At 40.9% G+C, this 20,317-nt stretch overlaps 1 protein-coding gene across 3 annotated transcripts in view; it reads left to right on the top strand.

The window, feature by feature from the left end:
* LOC124861545 (nck-associated protein 5-like) overlaps nt 1–20,317 on the top strand; it is a 190,493-nt gene that overhangs the window by 97,917 nt on the left and 72,259 nt on the right. For all 3 annotated transcript variants that reach the window (XM_047355351.1, XM_047355350.1, XM_047355352.1), the window contains one exon: nt 9,571–9,634. In XM_047355351.1, coding sequence (XP_047211307.1) covers nt 9,571–9,634 — 64 coding nt within the window. The remainder of the gene's footprint in view (nt 1–9,570; nt 9,635–20,317) is intronic.

Raw genomic sequence — 20,317 nt, 5'->3', positions numbered from 1 at the left:
TTCCTTTTACTGTTAACAGCCATTGCATGTGAAGTACACTAGGCACCCTAGACTTGGGTTTGGTATTGCAGGACCAGTTTAAAGCCTTTGTATGGAGCAGAGCAGCAGGCCTTCGATATCACCCTGCCACCAGGGCAGATGGGTTGGAAGGTTGGGTAGTTTGAGCCTGCAGCTCTCTGAAACCTACCTGGGGATTACTGGATAAGAGGATTGCCAAGTGGAGGGATTTGATTTTATAGAATTAAAACTGTAATTCTCTCCATCCCAATCATGCAGACTTGTAGCCGTTTGTGGTATATTTCCCACCACTGTTTTGTTGTATGAAAACTGTATTATGTGTGCCACATCAATGGCTCCAAGATCTGGGTTCAAACCTTATGAGAAGTTGCACACCACCAAGAGAGGATAATCTTCACTAAACAATGAATTTTACCCCCATAATTGTTACAATAAATACTAACAGTGGTCATGAATGCAGAAACTGTGGTTTTTTTCATATAGACAGCCATTATAACCCAATTTGATAATTTTACTACAATCAATAGTTGAGATAACAAGGTTCTACAACTGTTATTTAATGGGTCAGCAACACTGATTCCCCTTTTCTTGTAAAGATATAGATGTGAAAAGTTCTGCCTGTCTATTGCACTGTTTCAGACTGTGCCTGCAGTCGTCATTGGCAGTGCTCAAGCAGTGATTGTCACCAGCATTGAAAAGAACCTAGATTAAGGCAACCCCAACCCATCATGCATGCTATTGTATTTTCTTCCACCCCTCTAACTCCTGTCCATCACTCTGCCTCTCACTCCTTCACATCCGATTTTCCCAACTTTTTATCCTCCCCTTTTGGTCCTCTCACAGTGTGTGGCGCTCCATTTTTGGTGACCCTCAGCCGGCATATTGGGTCCAGGTCAGACAGAATTATTAAGGAATGTTCCCTTGTTCATTGGCTGGCCCAGTAGGCCCCAGCATGGGAGCATTTCCCCTTCATTGACAGCCAGAAGACAGAGTTGGGGGGGGTGGGGGGTTGTACTCCTTCCAGACAACTTTCCCATTTAATTCCTACTGTCTCTGCTGTGTTCATTGGCGCTGTGGAGCCTTAAGCTAGTTTAATGATGTGTATGTGTGAAGCAAATCTCAGGATCTCACCAACCCAAGCCTTGCTGAGACACTTTGCTTATGTGACTGCAGGCCATCCAGCTCAATTAAGGGTGCTTTGAATGCATTCCTTCCTCTCCCCTGCTCTGCATTTATCTCTCCGCGACTAACCGCTTGTGGGATCCCTAAAGTCAGCCCGAGTTCTGCTAAGCTCTCTGTTTTTGCAAATACAGCATCTGAAGACAAAAGCTTAAATAAAATATTGCCAGACTAGGTTTTTTTATCACACAGACATAAGAATTTATCATCCCGATGATATATTGTGCTTTCTATTTTCCTGAATGTTCACAAGTTGACAAAGCAAGAAAAAGGCACTACTATATGACTGTTCTCTTTGTCTCCTGTTAGCTGAATCTAGAGTAATGTCACTCAACAAAGATGTAAAGTTTAATGGTGCAACACAGTTTATAACTAATAAAAGGCTTTTATTTGCTAGCTATCAGTGGCCTTTTGCATGCACTGACTGCTTTGCCTGGAGACAAAGCATCGCCCAGACACCCTTGCTGAATGTTGACTCATGGCATCATTAGAGCGTTGTGGTTTCTAAACTACCCCAATGTTTGCATCAGGTGCTCCTGGACTTATTTTTGCATTTAATTGACCTGTTTTCCTGTCAGAATCGGAGTAAATTATAGTTTTGCTTCACAATATATTGCTCTTTGAGCATCATGGCTTGCAGACTTCAGCTTTTCTTTTTCTTTTCTAAAAGCTTTTGTTGATGTGTCCCATGACATTCCAACTCTTGGAAAAAAAATAATCCCCAAACTGGATTTGTTTTTTAGGTCATATACTCGCATGCCAGCAGTTTACAAGATAATATGCTGCTGCCCTTGTTTTAATACACACACAGACTTCCCGTTGACACACTTTCACTCTAGCATGCAAGTTTTTTAGCATTCCCTCTTGTTTTGGATTACCTCTCCCACCGCAGGAAGGCTGTCAGCGGAGCAAGACCTTTACGAGGTTAGAAAAGGGGTCAAAGTTGTGTTCTATCTTTGTGCTGGGCCGAGAATATCAACAAACCTCTCCTCCCCACTATCGTAGCTGTAAATCATCGGATAATAGTTGGACAAACCCGCAGGGCCACATCCAGTGGCTGGAGGTGTTGGTGCAGCTGGAAAGGAAATGGATAGAGGGGCTGCTGGAGAAGCTCACCTTTTGAGCTGTAAAACTCTTTTCCAAACACCTCTTATGTTGTGTTTAAGATCTTCTGGTGACAGGGTGAATTACAGTGAGAGTACTGACTTTTAACTGCTGGTTTACCAGCATGCCAGAGTAGCCAGAACGCTACTGCAACTGAAATAACATGGCAGAGAAAATTCCTTAGACTTTATCTCTCCAATGTTGACATTTTTTATCAAAAGGAAATCTAAATCAATTGATGCTACTGAAACTGATCTTTTTGAACCAGCCACACAAACATAGAGAGATGGTTAACAATAAATGCTAAAGACCTTTGAGCTAACTGTTTCTGTTTATTGTACCTTTGTCTGCATTGTGTGTGAAGCGGCAGTTTGTCTGCCTTTGCAAATGGTTACCCTTTCAGCTTTTGAAAAATATTGTAGCTCTTGCACAGCCTGCACGAGTCAGCAGAACCTTCCAGCACTGCGATACTACAGTAAATGTGAATCCCTGTTGCCTGGTTACTTCAGTGTGACATGAACCATGGAGGTAAATCTAGAACAACAGCTGGAACTTTTGATTTCGGTAGCCAGATTTGTATTTTCTTTTCATAAATTGTCGTGAAATTCTTATATTGTATTTCGACAAAGCATATTGAGGTGTGATACATATTATGAGATTAGAAATGCAGTCAAAGCGACAAGATGGCTATCTGTCTATGAAAAACTAAAACAATCCTTTGCTGTGACCGGCTCCGGACTACCACTTGAACCTCTTTGAAGTGGTCAAACACTGATTAAGCGTTGGCTCCTAGACATCACTGGCTCCTATTCCCCACATGAAACGCACATTCATAAGTGTTCCCCACAGGTCATTATGGCACCATTAACCTAATTCACTTCTTATGACTTGTGTGCTGGTGCTTATTTAGAAAAAAGCTCAATAATTAAACAAACATTAGGTCTGAAGGGGAGATATTTTTGACCAATTAGGTTTGAAGCGCTGCCCTTCAGTTTAGTCTGCCGTCAAAGGGATTACTTTGAAGAGCCAAATTATGTAAGAGAATCTAAAAACCTTTTATGCAACTGATAAACGTATTCTTCTTCTTTAAATTGTCTGTGCTTATACAGAATGTAACACTCTAAAAGGTGCTAAAGTGAGAGATTCCCACGAGCTTGCCTTAAGTGTGGCATCTTGGCTCCTCTTCAAACATTTTTGCTGTCAGACATGACTTGGCGTCACATCTCGTGAGCAGCTTCTCCTCCAGGCGAGCAGTTGCTTTTCTGCACAAATCTGTAGCAACGTGAGCATCTACCTCAGCAAAAGGTATGATGATGATGATAATGTTTGTTTTTCATTTTATTGCCTCCCTCGAAAATGCAGGTAAACTCCTAAATCAGGAGGTTATTGTGGTCCAACGAGGTATCGCGCTTCACTTAAACTAAATTATGTGTTATTGTCTGGGACACAAACTGAGTACTTAGACAAATAAGACTTGTTGGAATGTGAGTGGGTAGTGTCGGGGGTTGAGGGTGGTGGCTTCCTCCCTGTATTTTCATATCTGTGGAGCTCAGAGTCATCTCTCTTTAATGACTTGGACATGAAAGATTTACAGTTGTGTGCCTGCTAGTATTCGCAGGTCTTTTGCCACTGTGTTTGCACATGTGCAATCATCCGTGTGCCCCCCGTGCGATCGTGTCACTCCTCGAGCTTTGCTGGTAGGTAAACCGCTTCAGACAGTCCGACCGGAGGAAGGAGTGTTAGTGTGGGGTGCAGAGGCCATTTTTAAAGCACATCTGCTTGTCCTGGACAGGAATGTGTCTGAGGCGTGGAGACAATCGAGGTCAGGCCCTGCTTGGAGAAAGATAAAACGCTTATGGAGGCAGACAGAGAGTGAGGCAAGGGGTAATCCTCGCTCGGCACAGGCATTCTTGTGAGTCTCAGAGGATTCTTTTTGAATGATTTCTGATACATCAGATGTTGGCGCTGAATTAGTATTTGACCTACTAAACGGTGTATTTTTGTCTTGCAGCCCTCAATCTCTTAAAATCTGTTACAAACTCATGTGAACAAACCACAACCAAGGTGCCCAGACTGATCGTGATTATGTCAGCTTATACCACCACATTCTGCGGCATGCAAGTCCAAACAGAACTCCTGGTGTCAAGTTGTGTTAAGTCGGCCCTTGTTGCTGCTTCACAAGTCATGCAAGCATCCAAATCAAAGCAGGACCTGGCCAAGAAGTTGCTTGTTTATCCAAGCATTCATGAAAACATGTTAGTAATGATAAGTGTTTATTTTCATGAACAAAAGCATTATTTTGGTACATGGCAGACTGGGGAGGCTGAGTCTCTTTGTTTGCTCACAGCAGAACCTCATCACATTTCACCTCGTCAATAATTGATGCTCTGCTGCGGTGAGGCAAAGCTCGCTCAGCCTGGTCCTGGCTGACTCTATGTGTGGGTGGGTGTGGGTTTGAGGTGCTGACATGTGGCTTCTGTCTTGCCGCTGGCCCTCCATTGCAAACAGGTCCCGCTGCAGGAGGCAGGAGGTCAGGAACCAGCTGTGAGCTCGGGTCAGGGCGCTGCTCGGCACCTTCCATAGTGCTCTTCAGTGATTAATTGGACCTGCCTAATGCATTAGGCCTGACTGAATGGTCACAGATGTGTAAAAGCCCGACTCTTTATATGCACAAGCTGAAGAAAGTCTTCACACTGAGGGCTAAAGCTGGTTTTTGCATCCTGGGTGTTTTAACTCTGCTTTCCTGTCAGACTGAGTTGGATGTTATTACATATCAAATGCCTCACTGGACCTTTTGTCCCACGCTGGGTACTGGTTTGAAGGTTTGGATCTGTGCAGAGGGGTTACATAACATGGCTACAGGAGGATTAGGGATGGGAATGACTTGTCCAGGCCTAAACTATAACCTCCGATCTGGCTTCCCTCTCTGAGCCATGGGGATCGCGTGCATTTCAGGCCTCTTAGCCCTGCAGGAGTGCAGACGCTAATACATAAATGCATGGTGGCTCTGCTCTCAGCCAAACATTCACGCATCCGTTTTGGCCACTCTATGTACAGCTTTCCCTCTGAACGATTGAAAAGTGGTTTGTTCATCTTAGCATGAGTAACTCCTGCAGGGAAAATGCAAAAGCAAAATGTGGAGTTTCATATGTTAACAGCTTTCTGAGCAGAATGGAGATTATAATAAGACGGTCTTGAGAAGAAACAAAAAAAAAAAATCAGATAAAACACTTTTTTCCTCTTTCATTATGTGCTTAGCAGCAAATAGTGTATGGATTGAAACCCCTCTGTTTGGGATTACAATTAAATGTCTGCCTCCCAAAATGCATTAGAAGACAAACACGGGTCCGACATGTCAGCTCAAGTTGGCGAACGCTTTCCACCGTGATTGATCCTCCCCGTAACCCTGACAGGTCGTGCCTTTGCATGCTGTGAAAGCAAACAGCATCAATGTGAGGATGAGAGAAAAAAAGCAAAAGTAGGGTTTGCACACTGTCTGAGCAGGAAGAATGTGTAGAGGAAACAGGGTTGATGTGCTGTGAATGTTCCGAGGCGGGGGTCCTGTTCACTTGCCTCCCTGTTCGGTGTCTTATCTCAAAGACAGGGACATATTTTACGCAGTTTGATCCATTCAAGAAAAGGGTGGACATTGTTTTCCCAAGGTGTTCAGGAGATGGTTTCAGCTGATATAAACTCTACTCTGCGATGCTCTTCTTTACTTTGTGTTGATTTGACTTCCTGAGGTTTGGCTGTTGGAATGTGTGCTATCTCTGAAACAACAGAAAGAAGCCTGCAAAACTATAAATGACAATGTTCTCGTCATCTGTCCAATCTTACATCAGATATCATGGACACATGATATCCATCCGTCCATCCAAAGTCTGTCTGTCAGTCCGTCCGTCCGTCCATCCATCTCTACTGCCTGCTTCAGGTCGGGTCTCCCTGATGTCAGGTGATTCCAGATCCCTGGGAACTTTTAGAGATCTGTATCCATGCTGCCCATAATTTGCTGTTAGGTTTTATATGAATGGTTGAATACGTGGTCAAATAACAGACTGTGGTAACAAGTAAAGCACATGTTTTCCCAACATTAAGAAAAGCAGTATAATTTACATGTTTTTAGTTGGAATAGCCCTTTGAATCAAGGGCTATACCAAAATAAATGTTGTAATGAACCAAAATTATTCCTCTTAATGACTCATTAAGTTACTTTGTCCATATCTTCCAACCATTTTAGGTGAAATTCATGAAAGTATGTAGAGTTTATAATGTCTAGGACCAACCCCTAACATAACATACCAAAGTTCAGCCTTCAACAATAGAGATGACTTGAGATAAACCTCTCAATGTAACAACCTTCTCTTTGCTCCGTCTGGCTATTTTAGGACTAGTTTACACAGCTGGTATAAATTTGCAAAGTGAGTAATTGGTCAAGAGGAGGGATTGAAACTTACATGACATATTCACGTAAATTTGTAGACAACAGAGGATTTTTTGCCTCCACATGCCTGAATATCATTCCCCTCTGGCAAGTTGGATGTCACTAGTTAAGCATTTTTCCACCGGGTTTCTGTTTTGACTACTGCTGGTGCCAATTACTATAATTATGTTTAACACAGAATGTCAAACTGCTCTATATTTCTCGATGATTTTCTCGGCGGCGCAGTTGGCTCTCGCTCTGCTGCTCCCGAAACGTGCCTGCTCATAAGCGGGCTGAAATTTAACCCCTTACGGGGCCGACGCCATAATACAGGCTGGAGGAATGCCAGGCGCGCTCCTGTTTTACAAAACAGTATCTGCTATGAGAAGTTCCAGATATGCTGTGTTTTTTTTCTTCTCCTTTTTAAGGTGGTGTAATGATGCGTAGAGTATGGGGTAATAGTAGGGGACACAATGTGGAACTGGAACATGAGTGGATGAGTCAGGTGCGTTGACATTTAGAAATGGTTTTAGGTAAGCAGCACTGTCACACACCCATTTAACTCAACTTCCTTCTCACTGCCACTACATGTTTGTGCACAATTGTCATGCACGGCTCAGCTTCGCTTGACAATTTTCCCGTCAGAGGGAACGGGGCTGTTGGATTTACCTCCGGTGCTTTGAAATCCAGGAGTACTGGGAATCTGTAGTAATTTTTTCCACTCCAGACGATCGACTCATCCGTCAACTAAACGTCTGTGGGGGGTTTCCGACAGGTAAGCCATCCCTAAACAATGATGTCTTGTTAAAGGAGGCTAAGACATTAGTCATGAGGTATCTTGGGGGGGTGGGGGTGTCGGTGATGGTTTCTGGGTGTCTGGTCTGATGGAAAAATGTGAAAAATATGCAGGTGACTGATTACTTGTGGCTGTCTGTTGGATTGACTGCTATATTTGGTCTAGTATTAGGCATTGCCAAGGCTATTTGTGTCTGCATTAACAAAAACTTTTTTAATTCAACACTTTGATATTTTCTATCATTCATGTACAGTAAAGGGCATTCATTCAATGTAGTCCTTTAGTTCTGGAAAATATTCATTTACAGCTGATTCTATTCTTAGGATTCAAATTATCTTCCCTCAAAACTCTGGATGTAAATGCAAACCCAGAGTTAGGATCTATTTTCACAGAATGATCTGCCAGTCAATGTCCTTGTTTAGCTCTGAAATACACATTGAAAACGTAACTTATTTTAACCCATAGATCTTGTCCAAATTCAGCCCAAAACTGATAATGACAGTTAGGTTACATTAGCTGGTTTGATGTCAGTCCTAACAACCTTAAAGGCATATTTCGAATTAATTCGAAGTTTTCAGAAAGATATCTTGCTTCGAGGCAAAACAAGACACATCTTGTTTTTCTTTACAGTGAATGAGCCCTCACTTTTACATTGTGGAATAAAAACATGTAGACATTTTTTAACACTATTTATGAGTGCCGTATTCACATCGTAGAATGAAAACACACGTTGTTAAGGAGCAACCTCATTCACAAGGTACGACAAAATATGCTGACTCGTGTCTTTTCTTGGTCTGCTGCTGTCATTTTCAACACGAAGAAATGAAAACATGTAGACGTCTTTCTACACTGTTAATGTGCAGTTTTAGTCAAAATCAGGCAATGAAAACATGTAGGTGTGTTTCTTTGGTTGGTTATTAGCTATCGTTCTCAAAGTACAATTAAAACATGTAGATGCTTTGTCTAAATCGCAAAGAAGTGTCATTTAGTGCTAAGAATGATTTGTAGATGTTGTGCTTTTGTTTTTCGTATAAACCTGTCTCATCCACAGCCTACATGAAAACAGACAGAGCCCGTTTCTACATTGTCAAGGGGTTGTCCCGTTCATATCCTAGAATGAAAACATTTAGACGATTTGTCTACATTGTTCATCCAATGTCTTTTCACCTCTGCCTAGAAAGAAGCCAAAGGGATATTTTCTGTTTTTTTAACCATATTTTGCTTCGTTGTTGACTCATCAACATAAGATGTCGAAACATTACGACATTTTTCTCTTTACTTTGATGCTTTTCACTTTGTTTCTCATTATGAAGTGTTCTTTAATTAAGCAAACATAATATTAGCTCTCTTCAGCTTTAGATCATAAATTTGGTAAATAAAAAAAAGGAGCAGAATATAACAAGTACTTCTGTTGCTGAAGGCTCATCTGCCAGAAGAGGTGTTTTTGATCCCCAGCCTCTTCCTTTTGTTTGCCCACAAATAAGGAGAAAAACACTTCCAGAATGACAAGCTCATCTTGGAGCAATACTTTACTTGTGTTCCTTTGGGAGGATTTTCTGTTTGTGGGAGGGGGTGGGTGCTTTAAAACAAGGTGCGTTATTATTCTTGCGAATTTGCCAAGATTTATCCCATTAAAGTCTGGAATGCCCTCACGTGGGAAAAGGATTGAATGTGAATACAGTCGGCGTTTTTGTCCCACCTGATTCATGCATGCGTATTTGTGGCTGCTGGGGGGTTGGTTGGTGGGGAGGGTTGGGGTTGTTATGAGTGAGTGAGTAAAGTCTGGTTGAGGATGCCCTGCTTTTTGTTTCCTCTGGGCTATTTCTGTCTGGACAGAACTGGAAGCTCTGTTTTGTGTAGCAAGTGGGACAAATGTGTGTGTGTTTGTGTGTGTGGGTGAAAAGTGATCTTCAATATCAGATATCGAGACGAACTTAGTAACACAATTTGATTCATAAGACTTTGAGGAGATGGAGTTTTTCTTGATTTGTATATAAGCAGCTGTCAGTTCATGAAAATGATCACATGCTGATTTTGTCTGTCGTTTCTTTAGGGAAAAGTTGGCTGTGGCTCGCCTGCAGAGGGAAGTCGCACGGAGCAAAAGTGAAGGAACAATGGTAAAGTAGTTTCTCTTCCCTATAATCTGTTCTCAGTGACAGAAAACCCAATGGGTGGTTGATTCACACTCATCGTATGCATAAACGTCATCCTAATCTTGGGCTTTTGAGGATTTATTTAAACCATGGCGTGATTGTTCAACATAGTTCTGTTTTTTTAAAAACAAGAATTTACTGCCGGTTTTCTCTAAATCACTCAATGCTAAAATTATATATATGTGCTTGAACATATACATACAACCCCACTGACATTTGGTTAAGTGTTCCTTAGCATGTTGCACCTCAACGACACTTTTTCCAGCCATCAAAAAGCTTTTGGCTGGATATTGCCATCCACTAACCTGGCTTTCAAGCATAGCCAACAAATTTTCCAAATGATTGAGGTCCCACTTTGCGAAGGCCAGTCCCAGAAGCTTACTGGTAGCCTGCCTAAACCATTCCAAAACCCGTTTGTATGTGTGTTTGGGATGATTGTCGCATTTGTGTCCAGTTTTCAGCTGTCCACTTTGAACCAGTTCAACATCCACATGAACAGACCAATTCTAAATCTGACACGCTGTTTGGCCACAATGCTGGGATTTGTTTAAGGGAGTCAAGATGAGGCTTTCAAAATGAAAAACCTTCTATTGTCAAACTTGGTGGTGGCACCATTATGCTATGGGACTCTTTTATTAGCAGTGGTATTGGTGCATTGCACAAAATAGGTGGAGCGTAACCCTAAATCTACAACTGGTGGTTAGAACTTCACTAGACACAATTGGGTCATTGTTTAAAGAGGTCAAGGTGAGGCTTTTAAACCATATGACACTCTTCCAACTGTCAAGCCTGGTGGTGGCAGCCTTATGGCGTGGGACTGTTTCACTGCCAGTGGTGTTTGTGCATTGCATAAAGAAAATGGAAACAAAAAGATGGAGAACCTCACCTTAATCAGCAGCATTTTGATGATTGAGATGATTAAAGTAGGCTAACATTCCAGTTCTGGAATAGTTTTCCCATATCGCCATCATTAACCTTATTGATAGTTTAAGGAATAGGCTTAAAAGCCAAATCTCTGCCAGGAAACCAAACAGTTTAAAGGATTTCTGCCAATTATGCCAAGAAGATTATTCAAAATATCCAAGTGGAACAATGCTAGAAGCTCTTTTATTTGTACAAAGCCCAAAAGGAATGACATTTATACTTATGTTGTGTATATGTAAACTTATAACCAGAACTGCATTTCTGGAAGACATTCTGCAAAATATGTGTACTCCACCCATTCTCCTTCACACACATGCACAAATTAGATCAAAACTTAAAATACATTCTGTTTTTTTATATTAGTCATTATATTGTCCAAATACGTGATAAAAATATTTAAGGTGCTGGCTGTTAGCAGCGATTCATAAGAACTTAAGTACTGATTATGTGTTTGTTTTCTCCTCTCTTTAAGACAACTCATAAAAACAGACAAAAGAGCTCAGAAGTTCTTCCCTCTGCTTCCTTATCTTTGTCTGTCTGAGCAGCTTGTGTTTTCTTTAAGGCAGGTCAGAAAGTGCAAAGTTGAGGCATGTGATGAAGCAGAGCTCAGCTGATCCCAGGAACTGATGCTCCCACCGCAGGCTCAGCTGTTTGGCTTCACCCTGTTTACGCCTCTGATTCTCTTTATGGCAACAGGCCTACAGCACCAGCATACACACACGGGAGGGGATGATGAACTCTCAGGATTTTCAGCCTGATTTTTGGATTCCCTCTGATCCCTGGAGCTGAGAATGCTTGTTTTCTCTTCACGCCTAACCCTGCTGTTGAGGAGGTCGAAGCAGGAGGTCGGATACTCTTGAGGTTTTTGCCTCAGGACAATTTGGTTGGGCAGATTCTTTCTTCCGTTAATGTCTGAGCTAGGAGCTGTACCAGACTCATGTTCAGAAAAAGTATGTACACCCACGTCCAAGTCTATCTGAAGCAGAAAAAATAGCCTTGATTAATTCATGCAGATATTGTATTGGTGACAACATTTCTTGAAAAGCTTCAAATTTTAGTAATAATGGACGGATGGACATAGTGTGTGTTTACATAAGTGCAATCAGAATTAATTTATGGACTCTATGTTACATATTTTTTGTAGAATATTTTACCCTTGATTCAGTGGGAATTTAAAAAAAGGATACTCAACATCTAGAGGAAGGGCTGAAATGGATTGGTTCCTAGATGAATGAGTTTAATCCACCTAATTTCTAAATCCCTCTTTTCAGGCCAAATTTGTGCTGTGGTCCAAGGGTTTTGTTTTTCTTATGTTCATTAAATGAGGAAGTCCGTCCGTCCATCCATTCGTCCTTTTCATCCATCCTGCCCCTCCATCCATCTTTTTATTCATCCTTCCCCTCCAGCCATCTCCACTCATCCAACGCTCCATCCTTCCTTGTGTCTGTCAATCAGTCCATCTGTCTGTCAATTCATCCAACCTACTGTCTGTCGTTCCGTCATCTGTATGTCTTACCATCCATCCATCTGTCCATTGATCCAAATTTTACAACCATCCATCCATCCGTCCATCCATCCAACCTGCTGTTTTTCAATAGCTTTCTTTCTGTCAGTTTTTGGTGGGTTCAGGTAAGGTTTTTCTTATATGCACTGCTATATTGTGTCCCCAGGCGTTTTTAGTCATTGAGAGTTTGAGGTTGATTCAGACATATGGAAATATGTTCTTAAACCCACATTTCTTGTGTCGTGTGTCATTTGTTGAACCTAAAGGTGACACCTGTGTGTGTTGGCACCTCCTCCTTGAGTAGTATCCTCTGATCCTGACAAAAATAAAACCGTTTGCCACGCTGCGAGAATCCATTGAAGCCGCTCATGAGTGGGTGACGTGCTAATTATGAGTTTAAAAGGGCATGTGAATGGGTGTCTGCTCATACACAGGGACGATGGAAGGATGAGTTATCTGTGCCAGACAGGAGGAGGTTGAGGGGGTTGAGAATGGAGGAAGAAATGGAGGAGGGGGATATCACTAAGCTCCATTTGAAATTGGGATTATCCCCGTTGGATTCCCCTACGCCTTCTCTCTTCCTGGCGTTTCAGGGAGGCTTCAGAGCTTCAGTGGATAGGAAGAAGGGAGCGCTGCATGGAGGAGATAATTGTCAAAGTGCTGCTGGTGCGAAGTGGAAGCTGCTAACCAGTCGAAGACCCCCACTCTATGCCCACTTTCTCCTCCAACCCCCATCTGAGACAGCAGAGGCAACTTTTTCTGTCTTTCTACATCCATTAAAACCCTGTGTGATGATACAGGCACCAAACCACCCATTGCCACTTACAACTGGGTGTGTCTGCTGAGTGCTTCCGCAAAATTCTTGCTATGAAATTCATGCAAGGAGACGTCTTTACAAGTGCAAGGTACTAGAACTCAGTGCATCAATGATAAAGCTTAACAGTATAAATGAAAGAGCACTGTCGCCATATTTACCCAGTGAATGTGTGCTTTAATTTGATCTCCTGATGTTTTAATTAAAAGCCCCTTGCAAACTGGAAGTGTGAAGCTGCTGTTATAGGTCAGTTGAACTGCTTAAAGTTTGCATTATGATGACAAATCCAGCTCGAGACATTTTATTGTACTGATTTCACAACCAGTTAGAAATATTTCAATCAAAGGTTTCAAGGATCAAAAGAGCAAGAGCAGTAGTTCTGAAACAACTTTGAGCTTCCAAGTTTTACCATACCAGACATTTCCAGCTCAGAGATAAAGACAATTAAACGTTGTCAATATTTAATGGAAAAAATTGGTACAGTTACGCTTTCATTTATTTTAAAATATTTATTCATAATTAAACGAAAATCAAGTGTAAAAGCAGCACACTGGCTATCCACACTGTTCTCACACTGCATTTCCTAGTAGAGTAATAAAACAAAGTAATATTATTAGTAATGTTTGTCTTCTTCCCTCTCCTTTTTCTTTCTAACACTTCTGCTCTTTCCTTCCACTTAGCTGTACTGTTCTTTCTATCAGTCAACTTTCCTCCTCTCCTCTTCTATCAGTCTTTCACTATTCTACAAGCGCATACAACAGAAAAAATGCACATTTAACCAGGTGTTTATCCGTTACAAACCATCAAAAGTACTTTCTGTATCTGTAGATCACTCACTCAGACAGTGCTATACAACCAGTGTTGGGAAGCAAGCCATTTTATTGTTTGTATAAATAAAATGCGAAGAAAATTTGTCACTAGCTTGCATTGCTAACAGTAAGCTTGCCACTTAGCACAACAGTCCAGCTCAGTTGTGACCTGTCAAACTACTTTTGGTGCTGTTCAGACTCAAACTGTGATTTATTATTATAACTATATAGGAAGCAGATGCTAACTTTAGTGTCGTTAGCAACTAAAGGTTAGCCAATTGTTTTATTGGTTGTGCTAATGAATCATTAATATCTTCTGTGTCACTGCTCATTCTCTGTTAACACATACATGAAATGCTGCCAGATAAATCTTTTAGCTAATGTAAACAGATGCTTTTGCCTAGCCTGGCAGAAGGTCCTCATTAACTGACCTTTTCAACACAACAGTGGAACTTGAGAACTACTTTCTTACTTCAGAATGACTCTAGCCTGGATAAAACAGTGTGGTGAGCTTAAAGCACACACCTTCATATGCAGGGCACATAAGCCCAATGTAAACTGATACAGGAACCATAGTGCGGTAGGATGAGAAATATTGTAGAAATTAAGAGTCACAAGAACCCCTGAATATTTTAAATAGTTTGTTTAGGCTCGCCACAAATCTGACCACACAAGACATATTGTTCCTGATTTGGGAAAACAGTGGATTTCTTCCTGAAACAAGCCCACTCTATCAGTCTCCAGTCAAACCATCTATTCACGGCCTTGCCACCCTTGCAGGTTTCCTCTGGAATTCTTGAGGCGTGGTGCAGGGCAGGGCACCTCCCTGTCTCCTGCTTTCCTTTTGATGCCACTCGAAAGTGCAATCTAAGTCCATCGAGGGCAGGATGTAGGGGTTTCCTGAGTTTCGTAAAGGCATGCAGTGAGTCTGGGGGGGTGGGCCGAGCTCTCTGTTTAAAAGGCATTTAAGATTACGCCCTGCTGGAAACGCCTGTCTAAACAACACGTGAAAATAAACGAGCCGGCTTTTGGGGGAAAACTTGGCTTTGTTTTTCTTCTTGGTTTTGTGCGGTTGCGCTCTGACAGCCTGAGCTTCATGAGTCTCACACATACAGTTATTTCAGTGAGTGATTGGGGGCTGATTGCAGCGTTTGATCCCTTCATGAGAGAACTATGCATATATGCTGGAAGATTAAAGGCTCTGTTTATCTGATGTCTCTGGAGTATTTCATGAAGAGAGGGACTGGATTTGGGAATGGATTGAGACTGGAATCAGCTACAACGAAGTCCTAATTCATCCCTCTTTTTTGTATTTTATTGGCATTTTATGTGATTGACCAACACAAAGTAGTGCATAATTGTAAAGTTGATAAATGATTAAAGTAGTGATTCCTTTAGGGTATGTCTCCCAACGTCGCACAACTAGCCAGTGATATTTTTGCCCATTCTTTAGTGGAAAATAGCTCAACTTCAGTTGGATTCAATGGAAATGGCAGTGTCAAAATTTGCCATGTATTTTTAATTGGGTTTACATCTGGGCTTTGACTGGACTGCCTCAGTATGATGCTGCAACCACCATGTCTCACTGTGGGGATGAAGTGTTCACATGAACACGCTTTTTGATCTAAACCATTCCTTTCTATCTCTGGCTGTATGTTTAGAGTTCTGACCCTACTGAAACCCTACGCCATTCTCAAGTCATTTACAACATCTGTTGTGTTTCATCACTGTCCCAATTTTTAACTCCATCCATTCCATCACCCACAGACCAGCATACCTGTCTCAGATGAAGAAAATCATCCCCACAGTATGTTGCTGCCACCACCCTGTTTTACCATGGGGATGGTGTATTCAGGGTGATTTGCAGTGTTAGTTTTCCAGCATCCATTGGGTCTCACATGTAAGACAATGAGTTACATTTATATTAAGATCAAATTAAAGGAAGCAGAATCCAGCTAATCAGTGGACTTCTTGCTCTGGCTTTTGCTTAGGGATATCAGAGTAAAGGGGGCGGATCACAAATGCACACTAAATTTATCGGTTTCCCTCCACTTTACTGTTACGCACTACTTTGTGTTGATCTAATACTTAAAATCCCAACTAAATTCACTAGACATTGTAGTTGTAATGTGACAAAATGTTAAAAAAAGTTGCATGAATACTTTTAAAAGGCACTGCACTCTGTCTGCCAGTCTGCTAGACCTTCTCTTTAGTCCTCTAAAGTTGCAAAATTAGCCTTGGTCCAAAGAAGAACTTCAGAAATCCTGGAGAACATTCAACCAAGACCACTTAAACTCTGGAGACAGACATCAGAATTGTGGCTTTGAATATAAATGCTGGTAGTGTTTTTCTTCCATGGGTCAAATTAAATAAGAAATTCTCTGGATAAGTGATGTTGTCCTCGTACCAATTGAGCAGTACAATTTCAAAGACCACACAAGAAGAGATACTGATTAATGTTGCTTTAAAGAACTGGTAGAGCAAAGTATGATATCTTATCTGACAGTGATTTATTAGTGTTTAAGATGCAGCTTCAAAGCGGAAATCTTTTGTGCTTTCAACAGATAAAGAAGCATTTTAAGGGCTTTAAAAGACATTGAGGAAGGCTTCTGTCCTCACTGAGCAGCGGCGCTGTGGGATTGTTTCTGACAGTTGTTTGGGAGAAGGTGTGACAGCGTGGAGGTTTGGGGTCTCAGGTGTTGTCTCTGCAGATTGGCCTTATCAGACATGGGCAGGGGCCAGAGCCGAGATGGGGTCTCCAGCTCTCTGTGTTTGGTATATTCACCAAGGTGACAAACGCTGACAGCCGGGCTCAAATCACATCTCAACACCAGTCTTTTTACCCTCTATCTATTGGTTTTTCGTATAAAAGGCTCAGTGTGCGTGGGTGTATGGTGGGGGTTCTGCCTTGGGAATGATAGATGGGACACTCATATGGTTTAGCATATTCCTGGGGTGTGTGTATTATATGTATTATTTTCTATACTGCCAGAGGCTGTCTAAGGGAGAAGTGGTACCCTGTAACATGGACGCTCTTCCATTATAATTGAATTGATGGAGCCCTGTGGGACACAATGCTCTGACATTTTAGTGAATAAAACAGTGTTTAGACTCAAATCCATTTAAATAGAAAGTCAGTTATGCTTTTTATTGAATTTCATATTAAATGTAATTGGAGAACATAAACATTAGCTTCGAATAAGTCTATACAGTATTGTACGGAAGCCCTGAGTTGCAAAAGGTAGCCCTAAGTTGCAAAACACAATGTCAAAAAAAATACTTTTGGTAAGAACACATTAAGCCGACAAGAAGTATTTCACATTAACTTTATTCAATTAAAATGCAAACAACTAATGTTTTGTATTCTTAATATGGAAGCCCTGATGGGAAAAAACACAATCTAAACAAACCAAAACACTGTAGAAATAACAATATACCAGAATAAAGGAGACGAGCAGCAAAGTAAAAAGTATGTTTTACAAAAGAATACAAAATATTATAAAACCCTAGCAAAGGACAATAAGTAATGCTTTTCTTTTTTGGGGTTTCCGTACAATAATTGGGTGTATTGTTTGGACTCTTATACTATTCAGACTCCCACTTATTTTTATTTTTTATTGTGTTTCATATTAAATGTCTTCAGACTGGATTAAAAAAGCACTTCCCAACTTAAATATCAACATTTTAAAAGAATATATGGAAGGCCTGAGCTGCAAAACACAAACTAAAAAAACGGAAGAAAAAAAACACAATGAAGAAAATCAAAATACACAAAAATTATAGATAATTGCAAAATTAAAAATGCATAGAGAGAGTGCTATTTTTGTAAAAACTCAAAAGCAAAGGACATTATGGAATGCTTTTGTTTCGTGTTATAGCTTTTTGTTATTTCATAGTATTATATTTCATGTTTCAGAGAAAGTCAAATATTTATATATTTTGTGCTTCAGTATGGAATCTCGAAGCTTCAAAACACAAAAAAGAATGGAAAAAAGTAGTCCAGGAACTGAAAATGCACCAGAATTAGTTAAATAAAGACCTTTTTGTACAACAGATCAGATGACTGATGGTTTTGGTTTGTATTTTGCTAGACTGGTATTTTGTATATTGTTATATGTTTTTGTAAACTTTTCAATCGGAGGGTGGAAGAAAGGCTGATACAAAAAAACAATCCAGGTGAGACTGGAGCGAAACAAAGGTTGAATATGTAGTAAAGCACCTTATGGCCTTGTTAACATGCTTTTAAGAGACAGAACAAACAACTGAGATATCCTTATTTAATGCATGGAAATGCAAAATCATAGGTTTAGCACTTGAAATAATAGGAAAGGCAGAAATTGAACCATAGTTCCTGTCTGCTGGTTTTGCAAGTTGTATATTAAAGGCATTACATCTCTGAGAATATCTCAAATTCTTTGTGAAATCTTATATTTATACTTAAACAGTGACCCCAACATTCTCTATAGAAGTGTGGAAGTTTGACATGAAAAATGTGTAATAACCCTGGAACCTTTTGGATGCATGTTTAGCATCTCAAACCGGCTACATTTCAGCCAGGAGGACAAATTCTCCTTATGTTACAGTTTCATTTGAATTCAGTCCTAACACATACATTTACACACAAACAGCAAGCACTGTATTTATGTTTTATTTATGAATGAGGGACCTGCAGGCAGCGTTATGTCCCTGATGTTTGCTTTAGCAGCGAGCCCCTGATCTGCTCCCGGTCCTTTGATTAGGCAAAGAGCTCAGACAGAAGGAGAAGGGCGGAGGTTTCAGTGTAATGAAGAGATTATTGAGCCCCCCCCACACAAACCCAAAACCCACGTACAGTTACAGATGGACGTCCTCTGCAAGCAGAGACAGAGTCAAGGCTGTGCACGCAGCAAATATAGGCACTTAACCTGATAAAGCTGGCCTTTTATAGGAGATGGCATTGCTGGGACAAGCAGACGAGTCAGAGGGCTCTTATTAATTTAAAGTCCTAGGTGGATTGTGCAGGGTATCATGGGGCTTCTGACTTTCAGTGATTCATCTTGGATGAATGCTATTACCATCTAATGTTGTCCAATTTAAGGCAAGCTTCATTCCAGGGGGATTTTAGACAAGACTTCTGATCTCGCATCATCCTCACAGATTGATGGTAGTAAATTCTAAAAGAATCCTGGAAGTTTTGAGAAGTCGTTCTTTATCAGAATATCATTTAGACTGATTAGTTCCCTGGATGTGTGTTTGATATTATTGTCCTGTTGGAACACCAAAGTGTGTCTACGTTTCAAGCATCTAGCTGTTGAATTGAGCTGAAGTTGAAGGATTTACAAGTAGTCCTCCGACTTCAGTATTTTAACCTCTTTGGCAATTCAGCTGTACCACTTACAGTAAAACAGGCCCACAGCGTATTCGCTGCAACTACTGTACTTGACCATCGGCACAATGTTCTTAACAAGTCTTACCTTGACTCCTCCCACCATGCTTCATGTCATTTTGGCCAGATAATTCATACTTGGTGTCATCCAACCGTTAAAGACATTTGACTTGTCCATGTGGACAGCTGCCACTTTCAGTCAAAAGTTCCGGGAGAGAGATTTTGGTCCTTTGAGTGAGAGGTTGACATAGTTGGGTATTGCATTGAAGATATCATTGAAATTCTGAGTGCCATGTTTACCAGGAACCTTATAGAAAGGACACATTCAGAGGTCTCTTCTGGAAGCTTATGTGTACTACACTATCAATCAGTTTGAATGTGTAGGCATGAAAGAAATATATGTGGGTAGGGCTTACATATTGCTAAATCTGGCCCTGCCTTCATGAATACATTTTTGTATCAGGGAGAAAATGAAGCTGGTCTCCACGATGACAGAGGTCAGGTTTAATCCTGAAATCCCAGCATGTTTCAGATATATGGCTCAGCATTCCAGTCCATTTTAAAGATTACTCTCTCTCAATTCCATTTGCCTTTTCTACCGAGTGTACAGTATTGTTTGAAGGAGCAAAGTGAGGTTTTATTACAGGATTGCATTGCCCTCTACAGGCCAAACCTGGCATTACACCACACCATCATCATGTCAGCCAGTTAAAAAGAGAGGATTATCTTCCTCAGTGGATGGATTAACTAAAACAAATGTTCCCACAAGGAGTTGCCAGGCCTGTTTTTAACTGATCCCTTTCTAGTGTTAACTCTGAGATATCATCCAATGCCGTTTCTTGCAGTGCGTTTGCAGAATGTGCTTTCAATTAACCACAGCAACAACAACTTCAACGAGAGAAACTGGCTACATAAAGACATGGTAATGTTTGATTTAATGACTTTTGGGCCTGTAAAACTGCTAAAATCATATACATATTTACAACAAAAGGCAGCAGAAGGTTTTTTCTGCAGATGTTGACTGTTAGTCGTGGGTTATTGAAGTTGTTGGCGAGGGGTCCGTAGTTTCTGCCTCAGGCACTCATGTGGGCCACAAAATTCAAGAATGAAGCTTCTGTGCAGAACAATACCTCGTCTAATGAAAGCATGTTTAGCATTTTTACCTCCTATTAAACCCATTTTACATCCTTCTTGCATACAATAAAATGTTTGCAATTTATTACCATCACAA

The sequence above is a fragment of the Girardinichthys multiradiatus genome, chromosome 24 (genome assembly GCF_021462225.1).
Source record: "Girardinichthys multiradiatus isolate DD_20200921_A chromosome 24, DD_fGirMul_XY1, whole genome shotgun sequence".
In the NCBI taxonomy this organism is placed as follows: domain Eukaryota; kingdom Metazoa; phylum Chordata; class Actinopteri; order Cyprinodontiformes; family Goodeidae; genus Girardinichthys; species Girardinichthys multiradiatus.
The sequence above is the reverse complement of the archived record's forward strand: the minus strand, read 5'-3'. Positions and strand labels throughout refer to the sequence as shown.